Source organism: Equus asinus, chromosome 20 (genome assembly GCF_041296235.1).
Source record: "Equus asinus isolate D_3611 breed Donkey chromosome 20, EquAss-T2T_v2, whole genome shotgun sequence".
NCBI classification, from domain to species: Eukaryota; Metazoa; Chordata; class Mammalia; order Perissodactyla; family Equidae; genus Equus; species Equus asinus.
The window spans coordinates 66974030-66987340 of record NC_091809.1 but is presented as its reverse complement, the minus strand read 5'-3'; the positions used below and the strand labels follow the sequence as shown (position 1 = coordinate 66987340).

The 13311-nt window shown below is 38.4% G+C and overlaps 1 protein-coding gene across 2 annotated transcripts in view; it reads left to right on the top strand.

Moving 5' to 3' along the window:
* The window catches only part of HEPHL1 (hephaestin like 1), a 77185-nt gene that overhangs the window by 15453 nt on the left and 48421 nt on the right, over positions 1-13311 (top strand). For both annotated transcript variants that reach the window (XM_014835418.3, XM_070490434.1), the window contains exons 2-4: positions 1207-1451; positions 10706-10918; positions 11860-12039. In XM_014835418.3, coding sequence (XP_014690904.1) covers positions 1207-1451; positions 10706-10918; positions 11860-12039 — 638 coding nt within the window. The remainder of the gene's footprint in view (positions 1-1206; positions 1452-10705; positions 10919-11859; positions 12040-13311) is intronic.

Here is a 13311-nt window from a genome sequence, read left to right as displayed (position 1 = left end):
GTAGTGAAGCTTTCTCTTAAGCAGAAGCCACTACTTCTGGGGTTGGAGCTAGGATTGGAGCCCCACGCTAAGCATACAGTCTGAGAGTGGAGAACAGGGTTCCACCTCCCCAGGAGAAGGCCACCTCTGAAGTGGTGTCACCAGTGCTGCTATTGTCTCAGACTCCCAGACCATGGGACTGAGTCTCTCCCTCACCCTGGGGCCCCAGGAAGGCATCTGGTCACATCAAATCTTAGAATCCTGTCTTTTCACATCCATCCCTTTCTTTCTATTGTACCACCTCCTGCTGGTCTCCTGACAGCCCTCCTACCCCTTGCCTTTGCCTGACTCCTCTAAAACTTGCACACCAGTGCTATAAGAATAGTCCATAAACACCAATTATCATATCACTCACTGTATGAAAAACCTCAGTGAGCCCTCAGTGCTTCTAAGATAAATTCTTCAACATGGAATTAAAGTTCATTGTCAGTCTTTCCCCAGATTTTACATGTATCCAAATTCTCACTCCTTACCTTCCAGACCTGTGCCCACCCTATAACCTGCTTTCCCCTCCTTCCATGTGTACTTCTTCCTCTTTGCTCATGCTCTGTCCCTGCTTAGTGTCCTCATTTTTCCACTTGTTATCCAATCCGACTTCTCCTTAATTCCCTCATTTTTCACGAGGTGTTTTCTGACCTCTTTGACCCACAGCAATCTTCTCTGAATGAATATATTCCTATAAAAATCGAGCCTATATCCATTGTATCTACCACAGAATTGGCACTTACTTAATCATAGCTGATCTATGTGGTGCCTTGATTTTCCCTCTGTTACAACACAAACTCTTTTGTATTCCTCCACAGCACCCAGCAAAGTGCTGGAATGCAGCAAGAGCATATTAAGTGTTTGTTAAATGAAAAAGTGAAGGGGAGTGTGTTGAATGAAAAGGGGCAAATGGACAGTATGACTAAATTTAGAGTATTTTGGCTTTGTTTTAGTTTGGTTGTGAATACTCTTTTTACCTTTTGGCTTGTCGCTTAACTTTCTTAGCCTCAGTTTCCTCATCAGTAACTTAAGGAAAATCTTCTCTGCTCTTCAGAGGTCACAGGGTTATGGTGAACCCCAAACGAGAACTCATACGTGCAAGCACTTCATGAACCGTTAAGGTAAGCTATTTGGACTTCTCTTTTAATTTTAATTATAGAATATTTTTCTTCTTACTTTTAGACTTGCAACCTTATTTCTCGAAAGAGGGCCCAACAGGATAGGCAGTCTTTACAAAAAGGCTGTTTACAGACACTACACAGATGAGACTTACTCCACGGAGATCCCCAAACCTCCCTGGCTTGGATTCCTGGGCCCCATCTTGAGGGCTGAAGTGGGTGATGTGATCGTCATCCATTTAAAGAACTTTGCCTCCCGCCCTTACTCTCTGCACCCACATGGAGTCTTCTACAACAAAGATTCAGAAGGTAAATGTCAATCCTGTATTATGGGTGTCTTGTCTCTGTTTCCAGTGTAAGGCAGCTGTCAGTTACAGCGAAAGGGATTCTGAGAGCACAATGGTTATGCGTGTTCATTGTCTTCTCCCAGTCTCCTTCTCTCCCCATCTGTCCCCCCTCCTCTCTCTCGTCTTCCTTTTTTATTCCCTTCCTTCCTTCCTCCCTCCTTTCTCACTCTTTTTTATGTTAATACAGAACTGGGTTCTGGGCGCCCTTAGCACATGCCCCACCGAGCCCCAGAAGCACACTAACGTCCTTCTTTGTCCATCAGTCATGACTGGGTGGCACACTGGATAAAGAGCAGCAGGCACCAACAGGTTCCAGTGTCCCATCACCAGTAACAGGCTTGGCTGTGGGGATCGTGTCTCAGTGTAAATTGATCCCAACTTCCCTGCTTACGGCTCCTGTCTTCAGTGCTTCCTTTCTGAAGGAAAATATAGTCTTCTTGCGTGTGCTTTAAGAGTTTCAACAGTACGATTTCTTGAGTCTTCCCTACTGCTTTTAAAAAATTTTAAACAACATTCTTAGGCTTTTGAGACTAAAGTATTTTTCACATCCCCTGTTGCACTCTTGCTCATGACCAACAACCTGATCAAAAAATGGGCAGAGTGGGGCTGGCCTGGTAGTGCAGCAGTTAAGTTCACACGTTTCACTTTGGCGGCCCCAGGGTTCTCTGGTTCGGATGCCGGTGCAGACCTACACCTTCTCAAGCCATGCTGTGGCAGCTCTTCCATATATAAAGTAGAAGAAGATGGGCATGGATGTTAGCTTAGGGCCAGTCTTCTTCTGCAAAAAACAGGAGGATTCGTGGCAGATGTTAGCTCAGGGCTAATCTTCCTCAAAATAAAAAAAGAAAAAGAAAAAAATGGGAAGAGGATATGAACAGACATTTTTCCGAAAAAGATATACAGGTTTATTCTTAACCTTCCTAGTTCTGCCAGAGGAACTCTGGGTAAAGTTTGGAGCAAAGGCCAGGTCCTTACTTCATGTGCTTTTGGGCCCCCAATTCACTTCTTCTCAGTGCTTTTAAAAGATTTGCCTTCAATTATAAACCTTCCTTTGAACATCCAGTAGATGCCAGAGACTGACTGTGGGTCCCGGGAGTAAAAGATGAATGAATCAGAAGCTATCATTGAAAATCACTGACTCTAAGTGTAAGGGTTTGGTTCAGAGCTCTTAATTCTGTTCCACTGATCTATAAGCTTATCCTTGTACCAATGCCATACTGTCTTAATTACTGTGGATTTATAGTAAGTTTTGAAATTAGGTAGTATAAATCATCCAACTTTGTTCTTCTTTTCAAGACTTCTTAGCTCTTCTAAGTATTCTTCTTTGTATTTCCATATAAATTTTAGGTCAGCTTGTTCATTTTTACAAAAAAAAAAAGCTAGTGGGATTTTGATGAAGATTGCATTGAGTTTACTAATCAATTGGGGGAAAATTGCCATCTACATCTTAAAGATGAATTGCCATCTTGACAATATTGAGTTTTCCAGTCCATGAACATGAAATTTAAATCTTTGATTTCTCCCAACAATGTTTTAGTTTTTAGTGTCCAAGACTTTCATTTCTTTTGTTAAATTTATCCCAAAGTATTTTATTCTTTCTAATGCTGTGAGAAATGGAATAGTTTTCTTAATTTCATTTTTTGAGTATTTGTTGTTAGTGTATTGAAATACAATCGATTTTTTGTATATTTATTTTGTATCCTCCCATCTTGTTAAATTTGTCTATTAGTAGACATTTAGAAGGTTCCTTGGAATTTTCTACATACAGCTTCACATCGCTGTGAATAAAGACAGTTTTACTTCTTAATTACCAGTCTGTAAACCTTTAATTTTTTTCTTTGGCCTTACTGCACTGGCTGGAACCTTCAGGACAATATTTAATAATAGTGGTGAGAGCAGATATTCTTGCCTTGTTCCCAATATTAGGAAGAAAGCATTCGGTCTCCCTCCTATTAAACATGTCAGCCATGAGTTTTCTTAGGTATCCTTTATGAGGAAGTTCCCATCCATTCCTAGTTTGTTCAGAGCTTTTAATTTGATAAATACTGGATTTTGTTAATTACTTTTCTGCACCTGTTGAGATGATCATGTGAGTTTTCTTCCCTTTATTCTATTAATGTGTTATGTTACATTGATTTATTTTTTAATATTAAACCAATGTTGCAATCATAGCATAAATTCTATTTGGTCGTGGTATAATTCTCTAAATATGTTGCTGAAGTCAGTTTGCTAATATTTTATTAAGAATTTTTGTGTCTACCTTCATGAGGAATATTAGTTTGTAGTTTTCTTTTCTTGTGATGTCTTTATCTGGCTTTGGTATCAAGCTAATATTTGCCTCATAGGATGAATTCAGAACTATTCCTTCCTCTATTTTCTGATGGATTTTGTAAAGGATTGGCATCTTCTCTTCTTTCAGTATTTGATAGGATTTATAAGTGAAACAATCTCAGCTTGTGTTTTTCTTTGAGGGAATATTTTTGATTGCTAGCTCCATTCCTTACATATTATAAGTCTATTCCAATTTTTAATTTATTCTTAAGTCAGTTTTGGTAATTTGCTTCTTTCTATGAATTTGTCAGTTTCATCTAAATTGTCTAATATTTTGGCATAAAATTGTTTATAATATTCCCTTATGATCCTTTTGATTTCTGTATGGTCAGGGTGATGCCCCTTCTTTCATTCCTGGTTTGGTCATTTGTGCCCTCTCTCTTTCTTGGTCAGTCTAGATAAAGTTTTCTCACTAGAAACTTCTAAATAAAGCTTTGTTTATCTTTTTCAAAGAACCAACTTCTGGTTTCATCTACTTTATATTGTTTTTCTGTTTTCTCATTCATTGATTTCTGCTCCAGTCTTTGTCATTTCCTTCTTTCTCCTTGCTTTAAATTTAGTTTCCTCTTCATTTTCTAGTTTCTTAAAGGAGAAGCTTATGTTATTGATTTGAAACTTTTCTTCCCTTTTTCATAAATGTTTAAAGCTTAAATTTCCTTTTATGTACTACTTTAGCTGTATACCATAAATTTTGGTATGTTTTTTCTCCATTTTTATGTGGTTCAAAATATTTTACAATTTATGTTTTGATTCTTTTTTTGACCTATGGGTTATTTAGATATGTATTATTTTATTTCAAAATATTTGTAGGATTTGCAAGATTTCTTTCTGTTCATGATATCAAATTGAATTCCATTGTGGTATGAGAATATACTTTGCATCTTATCAGTTGTTTTAAATTTATTGAGATTTATTTTATATGTAGCTTATTGTCTATCCTGAAGAATGTCCTATGTGCTCTTGTAAAGAAGGTATATTCTGCAGTCATTGAGTGGAATGTTCTAGAGATGTCAGGTTGAGTTGGTTGATAGTGTTGTTGAAGTCTCCTATATCCTTGCTGGTTTTCTGTCTAGTTGTCCTATCAGTTATTGAGAGAAGAGTATTGAAATCTCCAACAGTTATTGTTGAGTTGTGTATTTCTCCTTCCAGTGAAGTCGACTTTTGCTTTGTGTGTTTTGAGACTCTTTTCTTAGATATGAATATATTTATAATTGTTGTATCTTCCTGATACATTGACTCTTATCATTATAAAATACTTATCTTTGTCTCTAGCAATATTTCTTTCTTAAAGTCTATTTTGCCTGTTACTGAGAGTTACGTTAGCTCTCATATTGTTACTATTTGCATTCTTTTGGTTTCAACCTATCTGTGTCTTTGAATCTAAGGTATAGACTGCTTATGGTTGGATGTTAGCTTTTGTTGTCCAGTTTGATAATCTCTGCATATTGATTGGGGTATTTAGAACATTCACATTTAATGTCATTATTGATTGGTTTGATATACATTTGTCATTTTGCTAATTATTTTCTATATGCCTTCTGTCTTTCTTGTTCCTCTGGTCCTCCTTTGCTGCCCTCTTTATGGTGAAACAAATATTTTTTAGTGTACTATTTATATTCTTCTGTTGATTTTTTTAACTGTATACTTTTTAGTTATTTTCTTAATAGTTGGCCTAGAGATTGTAATATACATTTTAACTCATCACAATATACTTCACATTTTTACCAACTTAGTTCTGGTAAAACGTAGAAGCTTTGCTCCAATAAAGCTCCATCCTCTTCCCCCTCTTTTGAGCTATTATTGTCACATAGATTACATCTCTCTCTAACTAAACCCAACAATATGATATTATACTTAGTACTTTATATTACCTTATGACTTTTAAAGAAATTAAAAGAAGAAAGGAAAAATATATTAATAGAGTCTTGTATATTAACTCACACATTTCCCATTTTTGGTGCTTTTCCTTTCTTCCCATAGATTCAAGTTACTCTCTGGTGTCATTTCCTGTTAGTCTGAAGGACTTCCTTTAGTATTCCTTATAAGACAGGTCTGCTAGCAACAAATTCACTCAGTGTTTATGTAGGACATCTTTATCTTGCCTTCTTTTTTTTGAGGGATAGTTTTGCTGGATATCGTTTTCTTGGTTGGCATTTTTTCCCCAGCACTTGAAGTAGGTCATCCCACTGTCTTCTCATCTCCAATATTCACATGAGAAGTCAACCATTAATTGTGTTGATGCTCCCTTGTATACGATGAGTATTTTTCTGTTCTGTTTTCAATGTTACCTCTTTGCGTTTTTCTTTCAACAGTTTGACAATGTGTCTATGTGTAGATTCTTTGTGTTTATTCTATTTGTGGTTCATTATTCTTTTTTGATGTGTAACGTTTTTCACCAAATTTGGAAACTTTTCAGCCATTATTTCTTCATATATTTTTCTGCCCCTTTTTCTTTCTCCTCTCCTTTGGAAGACTACTATTACACATATATGAATACACTTAATATTGTCCCACAGGTCTCTGAGGTTCTACTTATTTTCTTCAATTTTTTTCTGTCTTCTTCAGATGGGATAATTCTATGCTCTATCCTCCAGTTCACTAGTTCTTTCTTTTGCCATCTTGAATCTGTTGTCAAGTCCCTCTAGAGGATGTTTTATTTCATTTTTTGTATTTTTCAATGCCCAAACTCCAACTTGGTTCTTTTTTGTAATTTCTATCTCCTTATTGAGATTCTCTATTTGTTGAATCATTTTGTTCTACTTTCCCTTAATTATTTAAACCAAATTTCTTTTAGTTGCTTGAACATATTTATACTAGCTGTTTTGAAGTCTTTGTCTGCTAAATTCTACATCTGGATACACTTAGAGATAGTTTCTATTGATTGCTTTTTTTCCTGAGTATGTATCACCCTTTCCTATTTCTTTGCATGTCTCATTTTTTCGGTTGTTTTTGTCGAACACTGGACATTATTGAGAATATATTGTAGCAATTCTGGATTTGAATTGCTGTCTCATCCAAGTTTGTTTTTGTTTGTTTGTTTGCTTTTTTGTTTAGTAACTTGCCTGGGCTAAATCTGTGAAATCTGTCTTCCCTATAGGTGTGGCCACTAAGGTTTCTGCTCTTTTTTTTTTCTTGCTTTTATTTTTAAGCCTGGCTGCTAGGGCTCACCTCTATATCTGCTTAGCTTAGAGGTCAGCAAATGACTGGACAGAGGTTATGCTTCAGCATCAGTAAGTCTTCTGTTCTCTGCCATTGGGTCCGCAGGTGATAGGAAACACACTCAAAGTTCAGGCATTTTTTGTCTGCCTTGGCATTTATTTTTTACTGGGCCCTTTGCCTCTCCTCTTTGCTTTCACACAGTGTCAAGTTTATCCAGGGGTATGTGAACTACTTATGTTCAGCAATTATACCATATATGTACACACACACACACACACACATACATATATAATTAAAAAATTAGGCAAATGCTATGAGTAAATAATAACTAACATTTATTGAATGCTTACTATATACCAGGCACCATGATAAATGTTTTATAGATATTATGTCATGTAAGCCTCAAAAACTTTATGAGGAAGGGATTATAATTATCATCATCTTACAGATAAGGAGCTAACACTCAGAAAAGAGAAAGAAATCACCTAAGTCGCATAGCTAACAAGCGATGCAGATAGGATTTGATTCCACATAGTCTCACTTCAATGGCTGTGAATTAACCACTGGCTCTACTGCCCTTCTTTCTGTGGGAATGCATTTTAGAAAACTGACCTGGTCCAGGGAGTTCAAGATTTCTTGAGCCAGACCATGCTGGACCTTACAACCCATGTTCAGCACATTTGACTTTCATCCCAAGAGTGATGGGGAACCATGGAATCATTTTAAGTAGGGGGCAATATAATCAGATTTGAGATTTGAAAAGATAACTCTTGTTTTGACTTGGAAAATGGATTAGAGAGGCAAGAGATGCAGCAAACCGGCTCGGAGGTCACTGCAGAAGTTGAGTGATGAGAGATGATGTTGTTTGGACTACAGTCATGATGGTGGAGATGGATATAAATGGGTGAATTTGAGAAGAAGCAAGGACAGGACCTATGGTGCTTTGGAAATGGGGAGAGAAGAAGAGGAAGAAGATAAGATTGTTTCCTTAGTTTCTGGCTGTGACACTGAGTACTGGTGATGCCTTTCATGAGACAGGTAGCAGTGGTTGAGGACCAGTTTTGGGAGAGGAGGGCCAGTGTTCTTTGGAAAAGATTGCTTTTGGGATCTTTTTGAGATTTACAAGTGGAGATGTCCAGTAGACATTAGGATATCAATGCAAAGTTCAGAGGTCAGGTCAGGCAGGAGATAAAAGTGAGAGTCTCTGACATGAAGCTGATGGTGCACTGCAGGGATGGGTACTATTAACCAGGGAGGGTGCTTTGGGCATGGAAGGAAGGGAGCCAGCATTATACCTTGAGGATTTCTGACACTGAATGGCAAATAGAGGAGAATGAACTGGAAAACTAAATTGAAAAAGAGTTTCCAGAGAGGACAGTGTGATGTCACAGGAGCTAAGGGAGGAGAACTTTTTAAGAGGGAGGAAAACGACAATAATATCAAATGTCTCTGAGAGGCTAGGTAACATAGGAATTTTTTAAATGCCTTTTGGATTTAATGAATGGTGGGTAGCACTCTGGATTTTCCCTATTCCTCTATCAGGTTAGATCAGTTATCAAATTAGAAAGGAGTGAAATACATTAGTTTAACTTTGAGTAAAAATGGTTTTGTCAAATACTTTTCAATGTTACAGTCTCACCTTATACTGAGAGATGAGGAAAGAAATTATTTTTGGAAAGAATAGTTTTGCACATTTGGAAACCATTCTTGAAAACATCAAAGACATAATTCATTATATTACTCAATAATTTGCATAAAATGGCTTTCTTGAAAATATTCTTTTAGAATTTAGTACCAGCAAAAAATTCCTCTTTTTTTTCTGTTGCCAATCTTCCTCCTTTTGCTTGAGGAAGATTGTTGCTAAGCTAATATCTGTGCCAATCTTCCTCTATTTTTGTTTTTTTTTTGTATGTGGGATGCCGCCACCACATGGCTTGATGAGTGGTGTGTAGGTCCATGCCCAGGATCCCAAACTGCGAACCCCAGGCCACCAAAGTGGAATGCACGAACTCAATCACTATGCCACCAGGCTGGCCTCAAAAAGTTCCTTTCTCTTAAGGAACTGATAAGATTCCTTTTATTAGAAACAGCATAACCTAGTTATAAAAACCTAATATATATTGTAAACCTCTGTATATCAGTATGACCTAAATATAACCAGGAAAGTCAGAGCTACACTTAATACTGAACGGGTCTAATTAATTAAATTCATCTCTTGCTTTCTTTGTATAGGTTTTGCTCTCTGACCTTACCTTTGAGTATTACACAGGATATCGGTTTAATTTGCAAAATGATTCCTATTCTTGTCAGAATAAAAGTAATTAAATGCCAGCATGCAAAAGAAAGTCTTACATAAACATATACGTAAAAAGAAAGTATGTAAAAATAAGGTGAATAAATATGTAAAAATAGTCCATACATCATATCCCCAATAATTTGCGGGGAGTTATCATGGTGTAGTGGGAAGTCAGACACAACTAGACTGGAATCTGGCCCAGCCACCTGCTGGCAGTGTTACTTAATTTAATGTAAAAACGAATACTAATACCTACCATATGGGGTTGGCTTGAAGAGTGAGATAATAAACACGAAGTACCCACTATATGTATCACATAATAGGGGCTTAGCTGTTGTTTTTTCCTGGCATCCTTTTCCAAAAATCAAATTCTGTTTTCATGGTAGAATTTGTTAAAAAGACAATGTTATATTTTTTAGTTATATCCTTCTTTGGCTTGCCTTGGCTATACTGGCTCTTGCTTTCTCATTTGGATTTGTATTCCTAAGGCCTAGCACGTTTGCTGGCATGTGGTCAACATCCAATACAGGTTTGTCGAATGAATTAATAAACAAATGAAAGAATGGAGAATGAACTAGGGGTGAGTCCACATCCATCTCTCTCTCTGCCTCTCACCCTCCAGCTTCTTCTCAGTACCATCCAACTCCTCCCAGTCCTTCAAGGCTCCTCAAATCCCAACTCTGTTTTGAAGCTTCTGATAATTATAACATATACACGTTGGTCTCCCGCCTTATGCCCAGGTGGTGTTTGAACTGTTTTTGGCAGTGGACTTTCCTTAATTGAAACGTCTTGTGCAATCGTAGTTTATAGAACAGAGAAAGGGAGTGCTCTGCCCATTCGCCCCTACTCCCTCTGCGGTAGACCCTCCACCTTGCACAGGCTCAAAATTACATTCAGCACATCACCTTACTTTATTCTCCAGTTGTCCCATGTGTTCATAATACATATTCCGGTTTGCCCAACAGAAGTCTAAGATCGCTGGTGGCAGGAGGAATGTCTTATTCTTCCTTCCTATCTCTCACGAGACCTCACACAGGCAATGAGTCTGTAATAAGCGCCCCAGAAGTTCACTATTTCCACTGCTGCTTCTCCTTTCCTTCGTGAGTTGATGAGAAGTGAAGTGAATTGAAATCTCTCTGACTGGTACAGGAAGCCCATCAGAAGGGCTCTTTAAGGACATGTATTAAGCATCTCGTTCTGTGCAGGGCACTTCACATATGTTGCCTCATCTAGTTCTCACATTCCTGTAGGGTGGATCTCAACATTCCAGCTTTGCTGGTAGAAAACTGAGACACTGAGAATTTAAGCAACTTGCCTCAAGTCCCATAGCAAATAAGTTTTAATTCATATGTGTTTGATTCCAAAGCTCTGGCTCTCCACGATAGCATGCGATCTCTATATTTTAACCAGGTTTTCTCCTTTCTTGGAAGGAGCCCTCTACCCAGATGGAACGTCTGGAAGGAACAAGAATGATGACATGGTTCCTCCTGGCAAAAACTACACCTACGTCTGGCCAGTGAGAGAAGAATATGCCCCTGCTCCTGCAGATGCCAACTGCCTGACCTGGGTGTACCATTCGCACATTGACGCCCCTAAGGACATCTGCTCTGGGCTAATTGGCCCACTGTTGGTGTGCAAAGAAGGTAAGGAGGCTCCTCACCCCCTTCCTCAACCCCCCAGGAGCCTGTTCCCAAGTGTCTTGAAAAGTGTATGTGAACTTCAGGTCTTGTCTTGCCTACCTCCCTTGTGCCACACAGAATGTGCCTCTTCTTCCAAATTTTCTTAAAGAATTAGGAAAATTGTATTCTAACATAGAATATCAATATGACCTCATAGCAGGGGCAATAATTTAGTCTTCTGCCTAAGAACCATCATAGCATTCTGAAACTTATACATATATTTTTAAGGAATACTCCGTGTTAATAGCTGTTCATACCACACTGACACCCAAAGGTAGTCAAATGACCAGGATGCTTGTGCTTCATTATGTCACCCACATAATCACTTTGCTATTTTAGTCCGAATTAGTCAATTTAGTGTATCTGTGCTCTATCGATGAAATTGACTTCGTTTAGGGATAGCCAGGTTTTTGAGGCTGCAGTTGTGAAGATTTCTGTTTTATGACTTTTCTCTTCTATGGTGCTGTTATTTCCATTAAAGCCCTTTGCTGCTTTTACGTACTCCTGTACATGGAGGTCTTTGACAAACTTCAAACTTATCTCACACCATTGGCAGGAAGCAAAGCTCATCTTTTTTTTTATCCTTTTTGGTGAGGAAGATTGGTCCTGAGCTAACATCTGTTGCCAATCTTCCTCTTCTTTTCTTTTTTTTTCTCTCCCCAAAGCCCCAGTACATAGCTGTATATCCTAGTTGTACGTCCTTCTAGTTCTTCTATGTGGGAAGCTGCCTCAGCATAGCTTGGCAAGCAGTGCTAGGTCCGCACCCAGGATCCAAACCAGTGAACCCCAGGCCACAGAAGTGGAGCGCATGAACTTAACCATTATGCCACCGGCTGCCTCAAAAGCTCATCTTGATTTAGTCCACCTTGAACTTTTTTCTCTACTCTTTTGAATGTGCCTGATAGGTATGCTGAATACATATTCAGGGACAAGGACTGATGTAGACCGAGAATTTGTTATAATGTTTACTCTGGTGGATGAGAATCAAAGCTGGTACCTCGATGAAAATATCAGACATTTCTGCACTGACCCCGATTCAGTTGACAAAGAAGACACTGTCTTCCAGAGAAGTAACAAAATGCATGGTGAGTGTCTCCCATGTGATCGAATATGTACCGAGTGCCTTTTCCATATCTGGTACTACCAGGGATGCAATAAACACAGAAGTGTCAAACTTAGTTTTCCAAGATTTATACTTGAATAACTGGAAAGTGATATGAAACACAATACATGTCAAAACCCAAAACAATCTGAGGAGGGACAGGGCAATAGATAAGCTAAAGCTTAACTGGGTATGAAATATGGACAAAGCTGTGATACAGAAAGTGGAAGCATTAATGTTGTAATAGGGAAAGAATCAGGAGCTGAGCCCAGAGGATGGGGATTGACAGGAGACTGAGAATGAAATCATCATCGTATAATAGTGCTATGGTTTGCAACCTCTTGCTTTATCCAGTAACCATTTTTTGGATGGCTGCTAAATTTTAAGAACTATGCTATGCATGGGGTTTAAATATACACTGGTGAATTTGTTATGTTTCCTAGACATTCTTTAAATCAACAAGATTTATTATGCACCAGACCCTGTATCTGTTGAAAGTAGTGAATTTCTATAGTTATCCTGTCAGTCGAGACAGAACACTTGCCCATCCTGTTTTGCGCAGCAGTGGCTTAATGCAGAGTTTTAGGACGTGGGAATTATTGAGTAGTCTCCTTCCACTCTTTCCTAGAGAGTTCTAGTGAACATAAAGACAATCTTCAGTATAAACAAACACCCCACTGCCTGGTTCACCTTGCGGGTCACCTGACGGTCGTGTCCTCTTGATGACCTCCTCCAACGCCATAGCAAATAAATTTTAATTGGGTTTTGTTTGATTCCCAAGTGCCTCGAGGTATGATTGTCGGTACACTGACTGTCTCTGTTGTATCACATGCCCTCTTTTCCTTCTAGTGATGTTTCAGCAACCTTGGGTGTAGTGGATGCTTGGAGGATACTTTAGGAGGGAAGGATGTGAGAGGAGAGGAGAGAAGGGAGGGAGGGAGGCAGGGGACAAGTGAAGGATGGAAGAAATGAAGACCTCAATTCAAATCATTGCTGCGACCAGTTAACTTTTCTCCCCGTTCTTGACATAACGGGAGTGGTGATCTCAAACCGTGCTGAAAACTGCTAATTGTAATGATTGAAGACTCAGCTGCCCCTATAATTCCTCTTACTCTTTTGGAGTGAAAAATATTCAACAAAAAGGAATGAAATACATAAGCAAATATAGACTACATTTAAAATAAAAATCAGTCTGTATGCCGAAGTAGATATTTGAAAACTACCAATCATTCTTCAGACAGGCAAAGGAGACCTA